Source organism: Delphinus delphis, chromosome 11 (assembly GCF_949987515.2).
Source record: "Delphinus delphis chromosome 11, mDelDel1.2, whole genome shotgun sequence".
Lineage (NCBI taxonomy): Eukaryota > Metazoa > Chordata > Mammalia > Artiodactyla > Delphinidae > Delphinus > Delphinus delphis.
The window spans coordinates 96,163,318-96,186,292 of NC_082693.1; the positions used below are offsets into that span (position 1 = coordinate 96,163,318).

Here is a 22,975-nt window from a genome sequence, read left to right on the forward strand (position 1 = left end):
CGCTCACAAAGAACGGCTTGCCATCCCCCCGCCCCACAGAGCCAGAAGAGGGACAGGGAGGGTGGGAAGGAAGGAAATGGAGGACGGTCATCAAAGCGCCCCAAATACGCGCGTCCGCATATGTGTCCCGCCTGCTCTGGCCGCCCCCTCCCCTCCAGGCCACCCTCGGGCCCAGCCCTGCCCTCCAACCGGCGCCAACCGGGCCCCCTCTCCTCCGGCGCGGCTCCCCGAGACGCCCGCGCTTCCCCCAGGGAACCCCTGCACCCCTCGGCTTCCCCGCATCCCCTCCCCAAGTCTCTCCTAAAGTCGTCCGTCCCCCCTTCTGCGGCAGCGCTCTTGCCTCCGCGGGCCCCGCTCCCCAACTTCTCTCTCCAGCAAGCCCTCAACCCGAGAACTCGTCCTCTCCTCTGTGGCGCCCCCGCACCAACCCCGCACCCCTCGGCCCCCAGCTTTCCTCAAGCCCAGCCCACCCGCCCTCCGGAGGCCCCTCGACGTCCTCTCTGGCGCCCCCCTCGGCCCCCGGACGCCCCTCGGCGCCCGCGGTGGCCCCAGAACACACCCCCTCCCACAGCGACAGGAAGTTCGCCCGCCGGCGGCGCGGCCCCAGAGGCTGCCCTCGGGCGCGGAGCGCGGCCCCAGCGTGGCGGCCTGACAGGGCGCGGGCCCGGCCGCCGACCAGCGCCCCGCGTCCGTCCGCGGCGCCCCAACCGTCGCGGCGTGCCCCTCACCTTGGCCGCTGTTCGCCTCCCGACACGCCGCGCACCCTTCTCTGGCCGCGACCGCGTCTTCAGCCCCGGCTCCGGCCCCGGCCCGGCTCCCGCCCTCGCTCTGGCCGCACTGTCCAGCCCTGCCCTGCCCCGCCGCGGCCGCTTCTGCCGCCAGCCCCGAGCGCCCCGCCCCCGCCGCGCCCGCTGTGCTCGCGCCATTGGCTGCTGGGAGACTGCCCCGCCCCACAGCCCCTTCAGCGTCCCTGATTGGGCCAGAGGAGCGACGAGGCGGCACGCCCCCTAGCGCGCCAAAGGGACCTCTCGTGGGCGTCATTGGCGACTACCTTTGTCAATCAAAGGGGGAGAGCCTGCTTAACCGAGGAGAGGGCGGCTGGGGTCACTTTCCCCGAGTCGCTCAGAGGCTGAGGTCCGCAAGACTTACTGCCTGGAGTCAGTGTTTCGGCTTTGCGGGCGCCCAGAGGTGGGGGCCGCGGGAGGGTCGCACCGCACTTAACTGGGAATTCAGGGAAGGTAGTCTTTCTGAAAGTTTTCTCCCCTAAGGCACTCACAGAAGCCAATGTCATCAGGGCTTCCTCAGATTCACTTGAGCCGGCTTAGTTTAAGCAAGACGGCGAGCGGGTGTGTGTGTGTGTGTGTGTGTGTGTGTGTGTGTGTGTGTGTGTGTGTGTGTGTGTGTGTGTGTGTGTGTGTGTGTGTGTGTGTGTGTGTGTGTGTGTGTGTGTGTGTGTGTGTGTGTGTGTGTGTGTGTGTGTGTGTGTGTGTGTGTGTGTGTGTGTGTGTGTGTGTGTGTGTGTGCGCTCGTGCGTGTTCACAGAGCCCACGCGAGGGTTTGGGGAACCGATGCCAGGTAACTTGTCGGGGGGGCCGGAGTAAATAAATAAATGTCAAAGCCAGGATTAGAAACCGGGTCAGCCAGATCCCAGGCCTGAAGTGGATCCACATCACCACCTTGAAAATAATCACGACGATGGTGCAGCAATATGGAAAAACGCTTAAACTAAAATGTTAAAAGGAAAAGCCAGATACGAAATGGTGGGGACTCTAAAACTGCTACTACCTTTGCACAAGGACCAGAAACAGAGTGGTTTTTCCCTTTTTAAGTATTTGTTCTGTTGCAATGTGCTTGTGATAATAATAATTAAGAAAGAGGAAAAAGAAAGGGACCACCTGGTTTGTGACCTAGAGGGGTGGGGTAGGGAGGGTGGGAGGGAGACGCAAGAGGGAGGAGATATGGGGATATATGTATATGTATAGCTGATTCACTTTGTTATACAGCAGAAACTAACACACCATTGTAAAGCAATTAGACTCCAATAAAGATGTTAAAAAAATAATAAAATCAAGACAAAAAAAAAAGGATCCATACAGTCTAAAGAGAGGTGGGGGAGGGGAGGTGGGGGAGGGATGGATTGGGAGTTTGGTGTTAGCAGATACAAACTATTATATATAGGATGGATAAACAACAAGGCCCTACTGTATAGCACAGGGAACTATATTCAATATCCTGTGATAAATCATAACAGAAAAGAATATGGAAAAGAATGTATATATGTGTAAAACTGAATCACTTTGTTGTACAGCAGAAATTAACACAACATTGTAAATCAACTATACTCCGATAAAAATAATAATAAAAGAGATACAATTGACATATATATTTTAAAAAAGCACTACCATGCTGTGCCAGGACCAGCTACTGCCAAGAACTCCCTGCCATTCTCCAGAACTCAGCCCACAGGGACCACTCTGCCACCCAAAACACCTCTGGACCATGTGTGCAGAACTCAGTCATCAGCTGGGGTCTCCCAGCCCTCTGAGATCTGGGGAAATTCCAGGTGCACTGCTTTTCCAGGCCCTCTGAAGATCCAGAGTCTCCCCATGGTTTCTGAACAAGTGCATCACCTCTGCCTCCAGCCTCCTGCTCTTTCCCACATGTTCGCTGGTCCTTGCCATCATCCCCGTCTCCATTTGCACCCACTCACATAATCCCCCTTCACACCAACCACTGGTGAGGCTAGCAGGGGTTCCTGCAGACTGAACCCCACAGGGAGGCATCCAGCCTGGCACTGCCTAGCAACACGAGACACCTCCTGAGCCCTTTTGGCCTCTTGGCTCTGAGGTCACTACCTGGCTATGTGACCCAGGCAGCGCTCTGGGCTCTGCACATTGGCTCCCTTCTTTTCTCTCCCCTTCCTTCTGAAGACAAAAACAAAATTCCTCTCATTTCTTTCACCAGAACTCTGACACTTGCTCAGCTCTTTGAGTCTCATCTCTGTTCCAGCAGCTTATCAGGCTATTTTTCCAAAGAGACCTCCCCTTTCCAAGCTGTGAGCATCCCAACTTTGACCCCCACAAACATTTCACAATGTTGCACCCAGCCTCCTCCCATCAGATCCAAACAGGCCGGGAGCCCAATCCTGCCTCTGCTCCTCCCCCACTGAGGGGCCTTGGGCAAGTCGCTGCAGCTCTCTGCATCTCTGTGTCCCAATCTGTAACACGGGGGTGATGACAGAGCTCACCTCACAGGACTGTGGCAAGGAGTAAATGGGGCAAATCAGGTAGAAGCACGGGAAGCAGCTCTGGATGCAGGCGTGAGTGCTTAGTATCTGAGCGGTTAACGTGGTCACACTTTGTCAATGTCATTTTGCTCCCTTCTTCTTGCAAAATGTGCTCATTACCTGAGTCTGGGGCAAAGGTTGACTGGTCCTTTATTAGCCATTTCCCACTAAACAGCCAGGATAAACAGACAGCCGATGTTAAAACATACTTTCACAGAGAACAAAACATTCTCCAAAAAATTTGAAACGTCCAGATACAGTTCTTGTACAGTGATATACGTGTGTCTTCCAAGAAAAAAAAAGTCAAAATCTGTTACAGATATTCACTTGATCGACAAGTACTTCCAATGTTTAGAGAATGTGCAGGGCAAGGGATGGGGTGGATCGAGGGAGGGACGGACCTGGGTCCTGTTTGTGCTCCTGGGAAGACTCAGCAAGGACGTAGAGTCTAGAAGAGGCCTCCCCGATGAGTGACCGCAGTGATCCCTGGAGGGCGACGATATTGAAGGCAGTGATATTTAACTGAGCCAAAGTGGATGGAAAGGATGAGGGCAAAGGCCCAGAGGCAAGCAATCCTGCTGTCCAAGGAGACAGGAGGGTTCTGCTTGGCTGGAGCATGCAGCTGAGCAGTGAGTAGCCCTGTGATGCTGGCAATCTGCTTTGCCACTCCAGGTCTCAGTTTTCTCAGCTGTAAAATGGGTATAATCACAGAGTCTAACACTTAGAGAAACCGCAAGGATTCTTGAGATCACGTCTGTGATGCTCTTAGGACATAGCTGGCACAGCCAGAGGTTGTTGAGCGCTTTCCAAGGACCTGTTTGCATTTTGTAAAAGTGCTCTTTTTAAAAATTTGTGATTAAAAAAAGAACATGGGCCCAAGAACATGCTCTCTGCACCAACTGTTAATAGTCTAGAGACATCAAAGTGTTAACTGTTGAGGCCGGAGGAACACATTTCTGAATATACCTTGGAATGAAGCTCTCCTCTGCCAAGTCATGTAAAGATCTGAATTCCTTGTAAATGTGTCCTTGATTAGGAGGCAATTACCCCAGGCTTTCTTGCTTTGCTTTGTTTTGCTCCACGCCTGCCTGCCTGCACGCGTCTGCTCACATAAAATGGTACCAGCGAGTACACGGCTCCACTCACATGCGCCAGGCTCAACTCAACACCACTGGGCAAGACCCCTGGGCCTGGAGCCTGCTCCCGTCCAAAGTCGGCAAGATATGGTCACATCATCTGGATCGCGTTTCCCAAAGTGGGCATCTCCAGTATGCCCTGCACTGGGATCACCCCATTTCCCACAAGTTCCTCAATTGGTTCTTATGCCTCACACAGTTTGAAGCTCTATTCCTGACACTGACAGATACCCTAACTTTTACTAGGTGGAAAAGCTCATTTGGGGAGTTCAGGGTTACAGTGTTGCCATTGGTGCCAAAGTGGAACAAGTATCAACAATGAGACAAATAGGTTCAAGTTGAGTGTTTTGAAACTTTGAATGAAGGCCTGGCAATGCCCAGACTTTATGTGATACATTGTATTTTCTACCATGTGATAAAGATATAAACTCCCTCAGGAACTCCTTCCTTGAGTCCCTGAATTTCAGGAGGATGAGGAGGTCCTGAACACCACATTGATTCCATTCTGAATCCAAAGTATCATCTTACCCTTTTTCAGGCTCCCAGATCAGATAAATTGAAGGTCATCCTGTGATTGTAAAGCAAGATTTTGTTTTACAGTGTTATCATGTGCATCTATTCCTGTGAATCCAGATTTCCTTGATACAAAATAAAATTAGATACTGAAGTTAATTGTTTTTAAAAACTGGAACAGTCGGGCCTCCCTGGTGGCGCGGTGGTTAAGAATCCACCTGCCAATGCAGGGGACATGGGTTCAAGCCCTGGTCCGGGAAGATCCCACATGCCACGGAGCAACTAAGCCCGTATGCTACAACTACTGAGCCCGTGTGCCACAGCTACTGAAGCCTATGCACCTAGAGCCCGTGCTCCGCAACAAGAGAAGCCACCGCAATGAGAAGCCCGCACATCGCAATGAAGAGTAGCCCCTGCTCGCTGCAACTAGAGAAAGCCCGTGCACAGCAACAAAGACCCAACGCAGCCAAAAAATAAATAAATGAAAAAAATCTATAAAAACAAAACCGAAACAAAAAGATCTCAAACTGTATATTCATCAAAAAAGTAACATTGCTCTTATTATTGGTTCATTTTATAACAAATATGTAAATGTTATGAAATTGAACTTTTAAAAGAAGTTGTACACCAATACTTACATTATAAAATAAATGGACACCAATAAAATGCTGCTACTGATTACATGTAGGATGTCATGGAAAGACTCCCACAATTAAAAACATAAAGAGGTTTTGAAACCACAGCTGGAGACAGTGGGGAGCCCTCAAGGACTGCTCTTCGCCCCCAGACCAGCTATTACCAAAGGTTCTCTGACCAGGAGTGACCTTCATCCGTGTGTCCGTGCCCGACTTGTTGAATCACCATCTGTGAACGCTGGACAGGGGCTCTGCCCTGGGGGCGTCCACATCTCACCTGGGGTGGGCGTGGGCACCTCCAGGTGGGTGGGACTTGGGACCCCTCCTCAGCCAGGGCACGGGATTGTATGTGTCTCCATGTTACTGTCACGGCAGTAGTACAAGAAGCAGCGCCGGAGGTCAGACTTCCACCCCAACGCTGGTTAAAGCGACCACCACCCTGGTCGCTTCCTGGTGTCAGAGGAAAGGAGGAGAGGCCTGAGGGCCACAGGCCCAGTTTTATCTTTTGTGAAAAAGAATTTCCCCCCTGCCAACAATGAGGGAAACCTAGGACTCAGGCAAAGGCTCAGGGGTTCCTTGTTCTTTTTTTGCTTTGTTTTTGTTTTTGCAGAGCAGTTTTCGGTTTACAGGTTTGGACATGTCACCTGGCTTCCCAGCCTCAATGTGCTCAACTGGACAGGGGAACAGCGGCTCACCACCACCACCACCCCCGCCTGGGAGGGTGGAGGAACTAAACATGCTAATGGATGAAAAGGACTTTGCCTGGTGCCCAGCGCACAGCAGGCGCTCGCCCGACTGATGCTGATGTGGGTATCGGCCCAAACCATCAGGCGCCTCCTTGGGACTTCCCTGGTGGCCCGGGTTCGATCCCTGGTCAGGGAACTAGATCCCACATGAATGCCACAACTAAGGAGCCCACCTGCCACAACTAAGACCCGGTGCAACCAAGTAAATAAATAATAATTAAAAAAAAAAAAAAAAGACTCTGTGCTTCCACTGAAGGGGGCAGGGGTTTGATCCCCGGTGGGGGAACTAAATCCCACATGCCGCTTAGTGAGGAGGTGGAGCGGGGAGCACCTCCTCATCTGTAAAGGGGAGAGCAGGCAGGGGAGGGGCCTGGCAGGGCCCAGGGGACGTGGCAGCACCCTCTCCCTCTCCTGCACCCCCTGCCCCACAAGAAGCAGAGCCACGGGGTGCCGCTCCCCAAAGTGGGCATGGCCCGGGGAAGGTGGACTTCCAGCCCAAGTGAGTGCCAGATTCACTGGCATCATCTTCCACGAAGGAATGTGGGCACCATCCCTCCAGATCACCGGCTGCCCCACCCTGCTGCCTGTGTTTCCACTCCCGCAGCCCTCTGTTCTTCCCAGGCCCAGTTCCTGCCCCCGCCTGGACTCCCTGTGCACCCTTCTCCCTCTGTGGGAGCCTCCGACCAAGTCTGAGATCCGTCAGAAACCACCCTCCAATCCAGACAGCCCCACTGTGGGCAGGGGATTGGGGAGGCCAACTCCACATTGAGCTCAAGAAATTCCTGTGCCCTGTGGACTGCCCATGGTCACCCACTTCCTCCTCTCTCTGGGTCCGGGCAGCAGATGGTAGAGCCACACCAGAGCCTGCCAGGGTAGGTCACGGATGGTTTTGAACCATCTGAACTGGAGCTGTGTATGCCGTGTGGCGGGTGCTCAGAAGTGTGTGTGACGAAGGACTATTCCTTTTCTTCTCCAGGAGCATGAATGATGGACAGCAGTTCAGAATGGGGGGTCAGCAGGGTAACAGGCAGAGGGGCGACATTTCATATTGGAATGCAGTATTGGGCAGGGGGTGGGGTGGGTGGGAGAGATTGGTGGAGGAGGCTGTTTGGGGGCCACAGAACATCAAGGCCAGAGACCCCAAAGGATGACCAGGTGAGTCCATCCCTGCTCCTAAGTTGAGGAAGTGGAAGTCCAGGGAAGTCAGGCGAGTTACCAGAGGTTCTCCAGCCAACAGGGCCAGAGACCCTCGCAAACCGGGGTCTCCTGGCTGCTTCTCCTGTGTTCCTTACTTCCCCACAGCAATCCCCCCTTTCCCTCCAACACAGCAGACATGTGACGCCGGGTATCGAGCTGGGCATGAATGAAAACCACTCATTCCCCACTTTCCAGCAAGTAATGCTGGCGGGGGCCAGAGGAGGTGGCTGTGAGCAGTGATGCTGAGGGGCCCAAGCAGTGCTCTGGGGACGGGGTCCCGGAGGGCCCCTGAGAAAAGCAGAGTTTGAGTAGATTCTGGAAGATTCACAGGGCAGGACTTGGAAGGACGGGTCTGAGGGGCAGGTAATGGGAGCAGTGAGGGGCGGGGCGGGGGGGTGTCAGTCAGCCCGAGGTGAAGCACAGGAAGATTCCTCAAGGCTGTAGTCAAACATCCCTCCTTATGGTTTGAGACCAAGGGCAGGGGCGGCCAGCCGAGGGCACGCTCCCGGGAGCTATCCCCTGGGCGTCTGGGTCCTGGCAGCTCCCGGGGGGCTGGGGGGCGAAGGGCCGAGGCTGCTTCCTGCTGTCCCTCCAGCAGGCTCAGACACGCCCTTCCTGTTGTGACAACTCTGTTCTCTGTGCAACTGGTTCTAGCCCGTGGCTTGGGTTTCAGATTTCGGCCCATGCAATCTTTGAGGCTGATGGGAGTATCATGTGGACTCTGGGGAAAGCCAGCCCGTCAAGCCCGGCCTGGCTTCATTGCAGCTCACAGCCTTCTTGTTGGGCGCCCAGACAGTGGGCTCCCCGAGCCAGGGCCTCCCGGGGACCAGGCCTGGGAGACTGCCGCTACTCCCTCGTTCAGGCAGCCTTCACCCTGCACCTACTGGGACAGATCACCTGCTGGGTGTCCACAGAGGGCCCAAGGGGCTGAACTGGCCCTGGCTTCTTCCAGGCCCCAATAACAATCACATTCACCACCAAAATGACCCCCTTCCATGGCGACAGGCCCCAGGATGGTGCTTTATACAAGAGAACTCCTGCTTCCTCACGACAAGTCCTTTTTGCACTTGGGGAAACTGAGGCTCGGAGGGGTAAAGTGACTTGTCCAAGGTCATAGGCTCTTGTCTGGCTCCAAAGCCATACCCTTTGCACTACCCCACACCACGCTGAGTCTCCCAGTAGAGAGGGCACGGGGAGAGCAGAGGCCCTGTCACTCGTCAGTGTCCCCTGGCCTGGGGGCCTCCCTGAGCACTGGCCTTGGAGCCTGGCCCGATGTCGGGCACTGTTTCCAGGCACTTACTCTGTGGTCTCTGCGCCCTCTCCCACTTCCTTGCTCTGCTGTCCCCCGCTCACCTGCTAATGTGCCCTCAGTTTACAGAAAAACTGATTAGAAAGTACAGAGTTCCCACCTACCCACACCCCCCCACACACAATAGTTTCCCCTATTATTTATGTCCATATTAGTGTGGTGCATTTGTTATAATTGAGGAACCAATATTAATACACTATCATTCACTAAAGTTCAGAGTTTGCATTAGGCTTCATGTCTTGTGCTGCACATTCTTTGGACTTTGACCAATGCATAGTGACATGTGTCCATCCTTATTATATCAGACAGAATAGTTCCATTGCCCTGAAATCCCCCCGTGCCCCACCAGTTCATCCCTCTCCCCACCCCAACCCCTGGCAACCACTGATCCTTTTACCCTTTCCATAGTTTTGCCTTTTCCAGAATGTCATAGAGCTGGAGTCATACAGTCTGTTACATTTTCAGAGTGGCTTCTCTACTTAGCAATATGCATATAAGTTTCCTCCACATCTTACTGTGGCTTGATAGCTCATTTCTTTTTATCTCTGATAATATTCCATTGCCAGAATGTACCACAGTTTATTTATCCATTCAGCCACTGAAGGACATCTTTGTGGCTTCCAAGTTTGGGCAATTATGCATAGAACTGCTATAAACATTCTTGAGCAGGTTTTTGTGTGGACATAAGTTCTCATTTAGGTAAATACCAAGGAATGGTGATATTTTTTTTCAGCTTTGTATTTACAGGCTTTTGTGTCATAGAACTGTGAGATCAGAAAAAGCACCTATGAGAAATTTGGATAAATATGGGTGGAGTTATATGAAAATGTTTGAGGCCACCAGAACCGTACTCAAGCTGGGGGGAAAGGTGAGGATGATTTAGTGGGAGGAGAGAGAGGTGAGAGGTGAGAGTGAGTTCACTTGTGTGGAACTGAAAAGTCAAGGGCAGGCAGAGGAGAGTGGCAGGTGCTGGGTCAGAAGATGGTTTAGAGACTCAAGGACGTGGTCGTTTAACTGGGCCTCAGGAATGGGCAGGATTTCAGCAGATGGGGGAGGGGAGGGGAGGGGAGGATGCCAGGTTGTGGGAACAGCAGGACTGTGAGGTGGGCATGGGGCATGAATGGCTGGGAAGCGGGATGCCTGGAGGTTCCGCCGTACCTGTAAGTAGGAAACTTGCTCCAGGCCAAATGACAGGCCTTTCCAGGTATGGGAGCTGAGGCTCCAAGAACGCTCCCAAGCTGAAGGGATTCCTGGGCTGCCAGTTCACTAAAATTTTCCATTTGTCCTCCTGTTCCTTGCTTTCTCAAAGCCTTTCTGTTTGGGCTCACTCGCCTGGAGGCGTGGGACACAGCACCCTCTGGGCAGGAAGTGAGTGTAATGTAACCATGACCCCCACCCCACCCCAGTTTTTATGGCTGTGACTCAACCCTCACCCAGCCCAGGGCTCTGCCAGTTCCCACTCCCCAGCTGGGCTGCTCTCCTCCGCAAGCCAGCTGGTGGGACCTGGAGGCTGCTGCTCAGGGGACAGTGGGAATAGAGAAGGCAGCCCCACAACAAAGCTTTGTGATCATTGCTGCTAAAAATAGCAGGACAGCAGGACTTCCCTGGCGGTCCAGTGGTTAAGACTGCATGCTCCCCAATGCAGGGGACATGGGTTCGATCCTTGGTCGGGGAACTAAGATCCTGCATGCTGCACGGTGCGGCCAAATAAAGTTAATATATTTTAAAAATAAAAATAGCAGGACAGCAACCAGGGCAGCCCAGACCCAGGTGCACAAGCTCGGCCACTGCCTCTTCCCAGCTGGCAGGGAAGGATGGCAATCACCCTCATGTCATCATGCACACTTTGGAGACAAGGAAACAGACTCAGAGATGTGATGGTGCGGACCCACACAGACAGTCAGTGGACGAGGGTTCTCCCGGGACTCAGATTCCAGAGTCAGGCTTTGAAATCAGAGATTTATTGAGCACCTACTATCCACTGGCCACTGTTCTGAGTGCTGTGGTGAATGAGATGACAAGTCCCTGTCCTTGTGGGGCAAATCCCCTGGGGCAGAGGGGGAGAGGGATACTCCACAAATCAGCAAGTGAACAGAAAATTTGCTCGCAGGGTCCTAGAACTTGGCCCGTCCTCTCCCCGCCAGCGGTGCTGGGCTGGCACAGGCAAGTTGCTCTCTCTCCTCCCCATGCCCTGAAATGACTCTTCCCCTTAAGCCCCAGATGAAAGTTCTAGGTCACCTCTGAACATTGGGACAGCACATGCCTTCAGCTCAGGGAACTGCTAGAGGCTCAGAGGCAGAGAGGCCCTACCAGCCACCTGTGCCAGTCTTACCCATGATGGATGCCCTCTACCGCACCCCTGGGAGTGGTACCCTCCTGAGATGCGAGGCTCATAAGATGACCCATTCTGCACCTGAGCAATGCTACCAAGAAAGGGCCCCCTTACACCAAACCAACACCTACCGCCCCACTTCTGCCCCCTGCTCCTGGGTCTGCCTTCTGAAACACCCTGACTACATATTATTCCTCTTCACCTAATAGCCCCTTAATTTTTAAAAATTTTTATTTATTTTTTATTTTTAGCCATGCCGCATGGCTTGTGGGATCTTAGTTCCCTAACCAGGGATTCAACCCGGGCCACTGTAGTGAAAGCATGAGTCCTAACCACTGGACCACCAGGGAACTCCCGGCCCTTCAATATTTTGTGTCACCCCTAAATCTTCTCTTCTTGAGACTAAATTTCTTCCAATTTTAAACAATTCCTCACACACTGTTTGCCCCCCACCCCTTTATTTTTTTTTGCGGTACGCGGGTCTCTCACTGTTGTGGCCTCTCCCGTTGTGGAGCACAGGCTCCTGAAGCGCAGGCTCAGCGGCCATGGCTCACGGGCCCAGCCGCTCCACGGCATGTGGGATCTTCCCAGACCGAGGCACGAACCCATGTCCCCTGCATCGGCAGGCGGACTCTCAACCACTGCGCCACCAGGGAAGCCCCTCACACACTGTTTGATCTTGCTCTGGCTTGTCACTGCCGCCAGCGTCTGCTGCTCTAACTCTGTCCAGAAGTGCTTCACACAGTGACCACTGAGGGCCCCAGCCACGCAGGACAAATTCCAGCCCGCCCAGTTCTTTCTTACCTCAGCCTGGGGGTGCGTGGCAGTGACCCTGGGGCAGCAGGAGCCACACAGGTGAGGGCGAGGGCCATCACAAATGAGCAGGCACCTTAGACTCCTTCAGTCAGTCATTCAACCGTCATCCATCAAGTGCGTGCCATACTCTGGATCGGGTCAAGCAGAGGTTGTGCTGCCCTCACGGAGCTGATGGTTTTGTGGGGGAGAAAGTAGAAAAGCAGGTAAATACCTAAGATAACTTCAGATAGCGATCAATGCTTTGAAGAAAGCCACAGAAGATGATAAGATACTTTGGCTGGAAGGATGATCAGGAAAGCTTCTCTGAGAAGGTGCCCTAAATGAAGAGATGGAGCCGGCCCCACAGAGATCAAGGGGAAGAGAATTCCACGTAGAGGCCAGTGCAAAGGCCCTGAGGCAGTGGTGAGCGTGGCACCCTCAGAGGCCTCTGTGGCTCCAGCAAAAGGAGCAAGAGTGGGCGGTGGGGAGATGAGGCTGGAGCTTGAGTTTATTCTAAATTACAAGGGAAGTTTTCTTGGTGGGCGTTAAGTCTCAGGTATGATCTGACTTATGCTTTAAAATTTAAGAGACAGGGGCTTCCCTGGTGGCGCAGTGGTTGAGAGTCCGCCTGCCGATGCAGGGGACGTGGGTTCGTCGGTCCGGGAGGATCCCACATGCCACGGAGTGGCTGGGCCCGTGGGCCATGGCTGCTGAGCCTGCGCGTCCGGAGCCTGTGCTCCGCAACGGGAGAGGCCACACAGTGAGAGGCCCGCGTACCGCAAAAAAAAAAAAAAAAAAAAAAAAGAGTGTGTTTATGGTGTGTAAATTAGACCTCAATAAAACTGTTCAAAACGAAGATTTCTCCTCTAGCACCCTCTGGATTTTATGCTCCATGATGACAGGGACTGACCCACCTTGTTTAGCAAAGTGTCCCCAGGACCTCAAACAGCTATGACACACAGTGAGCACCCAGTAAATACCAGTAGAATGAATGAATGAATGAAGCCTATTAAAAGTTATAATCTTCAGTTGGGTGCACAGCACCTCACAGCCTCCTTCTCTCTCCTCTCCTCTCCCTCACCTCCCTACTTGAAATACTTATCCCCACGGCTGGTCCACTTCCTCTGGGATCTCCCTGCCACGCCACGACCCTGACCTCACCAGGCCTACCATGGCCCCGGTTGTGAAGTCCCAGAGCCCCTTTCAGGGCTGAGCTCCTGTGACCCCTTGCAGATCTCATCACGCTTTCCTACATCCCGGCTTCCACGAGCTGCTGAGCCGAGCTCCTCACTCCTCTCTGACTGCCCCTTCTCAGCCCCTTCTTCTTGTTCCTTGTGGCCTCCACCCTCAGGCAATCTCCTGGAGCATCCGTTCCCAGATCCATGCCAGTGGCCCTCGATTCTATATCACAGTCCAACTTCAGATCCTCAAGTGCCAACGTGACACCCCACAGGAGTGTCCCCAAGATTCCTCAAGTTCAACATCCCTAAAACTAAAGGCATCATCTTCCCCTGAGCCCTGCATGAATGGTACCTCCTTCCAGAAAGCTGAGCATCCTTCTTGAGGTCTCTCTCCCCTTCTTCACCCATCCTCCCCCACCAAGTCCTGTCGACGCTACTTCCAAACACCACTTTTTTCTCCAGGACACCGTCATCTATTGTCTGGATGACCATTCTCCCATCTGTTCTCCACATCGTAACCTGAGTGACCTATTACAGGTTAAAATTCTTTCAGTTGCAGCCAACTCTCTCTAACTCTGGCTGAAAATAGTGGTGGAGTTACAGGAAGGAGACAGGCAGTGTTCCGTGCAATCGAAGGAAGAACTGAAAGGTCAGGACTAGGGAAAGAAAGTGACCGGACAGCCCCCAGTCTCAGCCTCTGAAGCTTGTTTCTGGAACACGTCTTCAAGGGGCCTTCACCTCAACAGTTTCTGTGCTGACCCGAGTAGCAGACATGTCCCCAAGACCCACTTGGGGGATCAAGCTCCTTCCAGACCAGGAGAAATCACCTGTGCCCAGCAGCCAGCCCTCCCATCCCCCAAGCAGATCAGATGGCTCCCCTAATCCTGAATATCTGTCCAGACACAACACAGAGAGCCAGCCTCTCTTATCCGCTGCCCTCCGCCCCTCCAAAACCTCTGCCCAGTCACAGTCAGCTCTTTCCAGGCCCTTCATGGCCCCTCCAAGGGTCCACTTGAGCAGCCTGCCCTCTGGTCTCGCCCACCTCTGGGAATGTTCCTTTCTCATCTCTCTCCCCTTCAGACTGAACTCTGCAGAGCAAGGACTTGCCTGTTTTGCTCAGGGCTGTGCCCCCAGCACCCAGTGCTATCAAATCGCTAATGCTCCTTCGATATTGGGTGATTTAATGTGAAAACAGGGAATTCCGCATGCTAAGGAGAAGTTTGTGCCTGGGACAGACCGTATGTGAGAAGAGTTTGCCTGTCAGTCCAGCTCTCCGGCAGACTTATTTTCATTCTTATTCTGAGTACAAGATTCAGGAACTGAAGTAAACCAGTGACTTTCTCGCTGCACAGTTGTTACATGGAAACAATATTATTTCATAGCCATGAATAATAGGATCTCACTGAACAGCTCCTGGAAAGTACTTTAGTTAACGTAACTTTGCCAAGTTTACCTAATTCTGCTTCGAAGGCTCAAACCCCTTTCACACACACGCCCCCTGCTGGTCAACGGAGAATTGCTCCTGGCTCTAAAGATCTGCAACCCGGGGTGCACAAGCCACTTCCTCCACCAGCCCTCCCACCCCCAATATCCTCCTTAGTCCACAACCTCAGCTCTTCTTTGCTGTGCTTCCCTCCAGTCTCTCCCCGCCTCGATCATCCTCTGAACCACCCACAGAGTCTCATCTCTAAGAAGACCTCCCTTGTCACTCTACTCCTCAGTAACATTCAATGGCTCCCTAGTGCCAGATTCTTTAGCCTGGCATCCAGGATCCTTCATAATTTGGTCCTGAATCCTCTTCATGAAATTCACCCCCCACTGCTCCCCTGCCTCCCATCCAGTTTCCACTCATTCTTTAAGACACAGCTCAAGGAAACCACCCCAGATCACCCAGCCGACCCAGAGCACAGCTGCTGGAGCATATATTATTCGTGCCACTTCTCTCACAGTATAGGCTCAGTCTGTCTTTCTCACTGTTCTTACAAGAAGTGGTTTGTGAACTCCTTGAGGGCAGACACCAGGTCTTAAAACTCAAGTGACAGCAAAAAACATTAACTAATGCTGATTTGGCACTTTTGCAATCATTGTCTTTCCTTCTTCGTGATGGCTTTGTGAGGTAGGCGGGGCACAGATTATAATCTCCACCAGGCAGATGAGAAAGCAAACCTCAGAGTCATACAGCAAACAAGCAGCAGAGCAGGGAGAGGTCGCGGGTCTTCTGATACCTGATTCCGTCCTTGTTCTGTTACCCCCTGCAGTCTCCCTTGTGCATCTTCCAACTTCCCAAACCTTCTGAATGGCAAGTGACAATCAATATTTGTTGATTTTATAATCTCCAGTTTCAACCCCTGGATACTGTCCTGCTACCATAGGGACCTGGTGTTGCCCTGCCTTTTCCATAGGCAAGAACACGTTGTGTTGGAAAGAGCTGGGTGGGAAATCACATGCACCGGGCTCCAGTGAGCCTCTGTCTTCCACCAGCTGTGTGACCTTGGGGAGTCACCTCCTCCCGCACATGAAGGACTGGGCAGCATTCTGTGTCTCTCAGATTAGGTGCTGGGTTTTTGTTGTTGTTGTTTGTCTGTTTTTAACTTAGTAGGCCCTCAAGGCTTTGTGGGAAATGTAATTTGTAAAAGTTAAATAACTACACGGCAGCCCCCCACCCCAGTGCCTGGGCCTCCCTGGTTCTCCCCCCACCATCCCCCCACCTTGCAGTAAGGGAGGTGGCTGCATTCCTGAGCAGGGACACCGCAGGCCAGCTTCCTTCTCCAAGCTGCTGCCGGGACTCCTTCATTATCCCCTCCCCACTCACAGCATCTGTAGTACCAACTGAAGAGAAAAACGTGTTTACCTGTTTCTAAGACTGAACAGGACCTCTGCCAACCTTGGGGAAGGACTCAGTCTTTTTTAAAACTCAGCCACGTCAAAACTAGTGCAATTCCCCATGTTAAATCATTAAACATTCCCATAGTCTTATGTTCTTCAGCCAAAGGACAGGAACATCCATGCGGGGCAACAAGGTGGGTGAATCGTTTGTTACCTAGAAGGAGAATGCGCCTGGGACTTTAGGGCACTGGGTGCCTTCTGGGTGACAGGTCTGAGGAGGTGGGCTTTGCTCTGGATTGGATGCTCTGAGGAAGGGCAGGTGATTCTGTAACCAGGTGTCTCAGTAAACCTTGTCTACAGGGAGTGGAGCCTGGGGCAGGTACGAGCAATGATTGGTGAAGTCAGTCCTGTGGCTGGGACAGGGCGGGGGGAAGCTTGGTCATTTTGCGGCTTGGACAATGTTGATGCTGCCATTCAGGTTCAGACACGAGGATGGAAGGATTCTGCCTTGATGATCAGTTACACACTGGCCTGGTCTGATGCCGATGGTCTGTGCGATTATTTACATTCCACAGGAGAACACCAAGCTGCGGGGACCAGGCCTGCTCTTGGCTGTCGGGACTGCTTTCTCTTCCTCGGGGACGATGTCAGCGGACAAAGCTCAGCACTCGTGGGACTTCCCTGGTGGCGCAGTGATTGAGAGTCCGCCTGCCAATGCAGGGGACGCGGGTTCGTGTCCCGGTCCGGGAAGATCCCATGTGCCGTGGAGCGGCTGGGCCCGTGAGCCATGGCCGCTGAGCCTGCGCATCCGGAGCCTGTGCTCCGCAACGGGAGAGGCCACAGCAGTGAGAGGCCCGCGAACTGCAAAAAAAAAAAAAAAAAGGAGCTTGGAGAATGGCCCTGAATCAGACACCAGAGGCACGAAAGCCCCAGGGGCATGTGGGCTTGCATTGTACCAGCAGAGACACCACACCGCAGCCATTGCTGTCCTTCAGGCAAGAGGGTCACCCACAACCTACATCAGCATAGCAATCACATTTGCTGAAAAACCCAGAAAACTTGGGCTTTCTCTGAAGCATCTGACTCAGGTGAGAGAGGAACTAGAGAACAGGGGACAAGCACAGCCAGGCCCGGGAACTCAGGAGGGGAGGTCGCGGAGGCTTGGGCTCTGGGGAGAGAGAAGGCACGGGTGTGATGCTTCTTCTCCGAGAACAGACGTGGCCAGCCCAGCGCTGCCGAGCCTGCAGGGCCTTCGTAGGGAGTCTGAGCAGGACTGAGAGCTGGGAGCGGTGGAGCAAACCTGAGAACCAGGTGGTCACCTGTCACCAGTCGGCCCTTCGGTCGAGGGCCAATTCCTTGGGGCTGTCTCTGCTGTTCACCCACTGTGTTCGTGTCCTAGAGCTGCTGGAAAAAATGACCACAAACTGGCTGGATTAAACAACAGAAACTTATTCTCTTACAATTCTGGAGGCCGGAGTCTAACATCAAGGTGTCAGGGGTGGTTCCTTCCAAGGGAGGATCTGTTCACGCCTCTCTTCGAAGTGGCAGCCGGCAACGCCTGGCTTGCTTGGCTCAGGGCGGCGTCTGCCTCTGTCTTCACACGGCCTTGTCCTCTGTGCCTGTGTCCTCTCTTCTTCTGAAAGGGACACCAGTCATGAGATTTAGGGCCCACCCCAAATCCAAGACGGTTTCACCTTGAGACCCTTAACTAATTATACCTGCAAAGACCTATTTCCAAACAAGGTCACATTCCGAGGTTCTGGGTGGACACGAGTTTTGGAGGGACACTGTTCAACCCAGTATACCCACAAAGAAGTCTGGGGTCATTGGTGTCCCACAAGGTTGAGGTTCTGAAGGTGATGCCCCTGCAGAAGTAGACCCAGGGGCCGAGTTCAAAGCCCTGGCTGGCACTGGAGGCTACTCAGTGGGTGTCAAGTGCTCCAAGGAAATTGCTGCTGCCACCCACAGGGCCCATCCTGGCCAAGCTTCCAACCTCCCGGTGTGGAGGGCCACTGGGAACAAGGCCAGCAAGGCCCCACTGGCCCCTCTGCCACGGCTCTGCAGCTTGCCTGGTCCCCCTGCCCAAGCTGCTGCTAACGGCCACAGCCACCTGGGCAATCTGCCAGGCCACCTTCCATGTCCTGTCCAAGCTACAGTGTCCTCACCGCTAACTCCTGGAAGACTTTGCTCAGAATTTGCTCTCTTAGACCCACTCGAGATCCCGGGATGAGAACCCAGACTCCAGATATAGGGCTACCACGCAGCATTATCATATAAGAAAAATCAAGGGAATTAAACTTGAAAAAGAAAGGGAAAAAAAAGGACAATCAAGGGGCAGGGAAGCCCATGGCTCCCTGCAGGGGACCCTGCGGACCCTCAGGCTCCCTTCTGCTAAGGGAGCACGGCAGCCACGGAAGAAATGAGCACGAGATGGAACGCTCGGAACCCTCTAGGCACAGAAGTACGAGGATGCTATCTTCACCTTAAAAGCATATGAGGAAATCCCCTGGAGGTCCAGTGGTTAGGACTCTGCTCTTTCACTGCCGAGGGCTTGGGTTCGATCCCTGGTTGGGGAACCAAGATCCCGCGAGCCACGTGGCGTGGGGCGTTGGAGAGGAGCGTATGAGACACAGTACGGTTCAGGCTGAGACAAATCAGAAGAGACATAAAAATACCTCGTCTGCTTGAATGAGAAACAGGACACAAAATCTGATGGTGCTCCTGTTGCCTCACAGGTGTCCTGAACTGTCCCAGGGCACCCCACTTGGGCACAGCTCCTGTTAATGTTAGTGACCTTGTGGTCACTGGGCAGTGCCAGGAGTCAGGCGAGAGGCCGGCTGGCCGGGGTCCCTGCAGCGGACACTCACCTGCTTCCCTGGGCCACAGGAGGCTGATGGCCTGACGCTGGGGAGACCAGAGAAGCTCCTCCGGGGCTGGCTGGAGAGACAGCAGAGCTGGAAAGTGGACCTAGAGGGATGGTGGAAACTGCCAGTCTCCTGGGGTTAGAAAATCAGGTGAGTTTGGGGCTGGTGGACACCGTGTATGGAGGGCCTCCAGGTCCCCCCAAGCACAGGAGGCTCTGTGGATGGCACTGAAGAACCACTGTGTGCTGGGAGAAATGGCCACAGGTCAGAAAAATCCTCTGGGCCAGAGGGTGGAACGCAGTTGCATGGGGTGGGGCTGCGGGCCGAGACCCATTGATCCAGGTGGGAGGCCCACTGAGGAGCCTGTCACCAGGTTTGGGGACTGCCGGGCTGTGAGAGGGGGAACATGTAGGAAGAGTCCTTCATCCTGGGCTTGAGCATCTGCCAAAGAATACTGAGGGAGCAGCCCATTCAGGAGGCAGGCAAATGATGAGTTCACTGTGTGAAAACTCAAACAAAAAGAATCGCTGAAAATGAACAGATGCTACAACCCTCAGACTTCGGGAACCACCCGCTCCTACCCCATCAAACGGAAAAAAGTAATGGGAGCTGATAAGAAAACAAAAATTGTCATCCTGGACGATTCCAAATGGGGACACCACTGCCAAGACCTGAGCCGAGTGACCCGACAGTCTGTTCACAGCCCAACAACTTCCCAAGGCCTCTTCACACATCGCATACTTCCTACTCCTGCATGTTCTAGAAATGTCCAGAGGAAACATCTGCCCCAGAACATGACGTCACTAATGTCACAGTCCATATTTGGCATAAATCTATTTAGCAGACACTCGCTCTCACCTAGTAACCTGGTCACTGGCAAACTATCTTCTTTCCTCCGTGATTGAACTGCCCTCTGAGCTCAGCCTGCGGTCACATTCCCAGCCAGGGACTTCACCCTTTCCCAGACACATCTGAGAGGTAAAAATAAAGCAACATAACGGAGAACCTGGGTTGTGAGAAGTGGTGGGTGGAAAAGCCGTGTGCAGAAGCTGAGGGTGGAGGCCAGCCACGTGGATTCTGTCCCCTCCTGGGGAAGAAAACCCCGTCAGAGCTGGAACTAGAGCAAGGTGGGGCAGGCAGTGACACTTGTTATTTCTAAGGCAAATATAGGTCATCCCCTTCTTACACACTGGGAAGCAGAGGTCCAAAGAGCCGCTGTCAGCCTTGGGACAAACTAATAAATAGCAGAGCCAGGCCTCAAGCCCAGGTCTGATTCAGAGGCTCGAAGCCACACCTGCCATCTAGAGCGGGCCTAAATATTAAGGAACACACGAAACGCCTCGATCCAGGAGCTGGGGCTGTTTCAGGCTTAGCGTGAACACAGCAGACAGATCCCTCCAAGTTGCAATTTCTTTGGACTCTGGCTAAATGCCATTTGTATTACATTTCGTTCACTTTGTACTGTACCAGATCCATTTAAAAGGGCCTTTTCCCCTAAATGGCCGTGAAGCATCATTAAATATACGTGAGCACGTGTATACACACGCAACATGTAAGCGCGACAGGTGTTCGCACATGGGTACAGGAAAGACCTCTATCTTCTATGTCCTTGGCGTAATTATGTTAATAACAAAATCTTATTCCTAACGTTGTAACCAAAAAGAGGTGGGGAGTTGAAAAAGAAACTCAGGACAGTGAATGAAGCATCCGTGAAAAATGTCACCTGTGACAGTAAAAGGTTCTTACTAAGAGGAACACCCCCATGGGTTACTCGGCCGCATCAGTCGCTCTACAGAGGGACACGGGCTGCCTCCCCATATTTTTCTGTAGGTCAGTGGCGACCAGGGTGGCTTGTGGGTAAACACATCACATCAAGAGCTTATCCCGCCGCCGACGGCTGCGAACAGCGCTTACCTCTGCGTCTGTGGCAAACCCAGATGCTGATGTCATATGAGCCACATGCTGGGAATTGCCTGGGCTCATCGGACAGACAGACTCACCTACAAAACCCAGGTGAGTTGTCTGAGAGCATCAAGACAAAGGACTTTGTAACGATAAATGCTGAGGAATATTTCTAGTCGCCTGTTTTCCTCCAAATCGCAGTCAAGCTAAAAGGAATGAAAGCAGCTGTCAGATTAAATGTTTTGCTTTCTCACGGCGGCATGATTTTGTAAGATATTCAGGTTTGGGGTTTGTTTTTAATTTAGTGCCAAATTTTAGAAACGTGAATACCTTATAATAAACTAAATCACACGCTGAAGCTGTTACTCTCTGTGGAAAGAGCTCGTTTCATACATTTGTGAATCAGTTCTTACAGCCCTTATGAAATAGACTGTGATATTGTGATTTACAAGAAATATATATTTGGTCTCCAACCCCTTTCCTGGCACACAGCTCCTAAAACCCTTGTAATTTCCTTTCTAAGAGCTACAGGGACATCTTTGTTATATTTAGTTTTGTTCCCAGTTCCTGAAATTGCTACAGAGCATAAAGGTGAAATGGGTATCTTTTGTTGTTCCTAACAAGTCCCTTTCAAGCAAGCCAGAGTTTGCGCTACTGACTGGGGGCTGGGGCTCCTGGGTGGCCTCGGATGTGAGCTGGCTGCCTGGGGAACCAACTACGTGATTGGAGGGGTGGGACTTTCAGCCCCACACCTCAGCCTCCAGGAAGGGAGAGGGGCCGGAGGTTGAGTCAGTCGCCAATGGCCAATGATTTAATCAATCATGTCTGTGTAACGAGGCCTCCATAAATATTCCCGGACTATGGAATCTGAAGAGCGTCCAGGGTGGTGTCCCCAGAGAGGACATGGAAGCTCCGTGCCCTTTCAGCCACACCTCGCCCTGTGCATCTCTCCCATCTGGCTTTTCCCGAGTTGCACCCTTTATGTAAACCAGTAACCTAGTAAGCAAACTGTCTTCCTGAATTCCGAGAGCCCCGCTAGCAAATTAATTGAACCCAAGGATAGGGTTGTGGGAACCTCCAACTTACAGCCAGTTGGTCAGAAGCACAGTTAACAACGTGGGCTTGCGGTCGGCATCTGAAGCTGAGACGGTGGGGGCAGTCTTGTGAGACTGAGGCCTTACCTGTGGGATCTGACTCCAACTCCAGGCAGACAGCGTCAGAACTGAGTTACACGGCAGGACACCCAGCGCCGCAGCAGAACTGCTTGGTGTGGGAAAATCTCCACACGTCTGTTGTCAGAGTGTCGTGTGAGCGTAAAGGAGAAACAGGGACTTTTCCCCAATAATGGGCTCCTTAACCTTCCAAAGAAATGCCTTTATTTATTTACAGGGTTTAGGAAAGGAAAAAAGCTCTAGAAAAAGGAAGTTTCCAAAATAGGTCTTCAGCAAGGGTGGGTGCAGGCTGGAGTTTTGCTCTCACTGGTGGTCACTTCCAGGTTGTGAGGACGGTCCTCCCGGAGTCTCTCGATCGGCCCCCTCTGGGCCCCAGCGACTGGCCTGGCCGACTCCTCAGCTCTCGGTCAGGCCCGTCGCCCTGTGCCAGCTCCTCGTCGTACCTAGAAACAGAGAAGCATCTCCAGGGCTCAGCGGCAGTGTCGCCATGGCTGCGGTGCGGCAAAGGCCTGTCACCCGGAGAAGCAGCCTGGCCCCGTCCCACACGCCTCCAGCCCACCAACCACTGCCCCAGGCCATGGAACACAAGTACAACTGCCTCAAACTGTTACTGTGGGCGGTCCCCACCCCTGCAGCTGACATTTTATACAGGCCACCAGACTGAACTTGGCAATGACCCCAAGGAAAGGAATGAGACCTCAGGGTAGCGAGGGAGAGAAGTGAGGTCTGGAAATACTTTACACGCAGCATCTCACTCAGCATCTGTGGGGCGAGGATGACTAACCCCGTTTCAGACAGGGCACAGGGTGTGGGTGGCCTGCCCAGGAGGAGGCCAGGACAGGGAGAGGCCCTGCAGCTGGCTCACAGGCAAGGCCAGTGCCGCCTCCACCAGCTGTGACCCCCCACCCCTCCCCCCCACCAACGTTCCTGCGTCAGGCTGGCGCGGAGCTCAAGCAGGGCCTGGACAGAGGGTACAGCCTGGACTCTTTTGCATCAGAAAGAACTGGCCTAGAACCTCAGCGTCCCTGACCGTTTTGGCATCTGGGTGATCCTTTCTTGCCGGGGTGGGGCCCCTCTTTTG

At 53.1% G+C, this 22,975-nt stretch overlaps 2 protein-coding genes across 4 annotated transcripts in view; both read right to left on the reverse strand.

The window, feature by feature from the left end:
- PACSIN2 (protein kinase C and casein kinase substrate in neurons 2) overlaps nucleotides 1-857 on the reverse strand; it is a 139,707-nt gene extending 138,850 nt beyond the window's left edge. For both annotated transcript variants that reach the window (XM_060025793.1, XM_060025791.1), the window contains exon 1: nucleotides 729-857. The gene's annotated coding sequence lies outside the window, so the exon portion shown is untranslated. The remainder of the gene's footprint in view (nucleotides 1-728) is intronic.
- Nucleotides 858-22,083: 21,226 nt separating this feature from the next.
- TTLL1 (TTL family tubulin polyglutamylase complex subunit L1) overlaps nucleotides 22,084-22,975 on the reverse strand; it is a 37,189-nt gene continuing 36,297 nt past the window's right edge. For both annotated transcript variants that reach the window (XM_060023986.1, XM_060023987.1), the window contains one exon: nucleotides 22,084-22,337. In XM_060023986.1, the coding sequence (XP_059879969.1) occupies nucleotides 22,208-22,337 (130 nt within the window). In that variant the 3' untranslated portion in view covers nucleotides 22,084-22,207. The remainder of the gene's footprint in view (nucleotides 22,338-22,975) is intronic.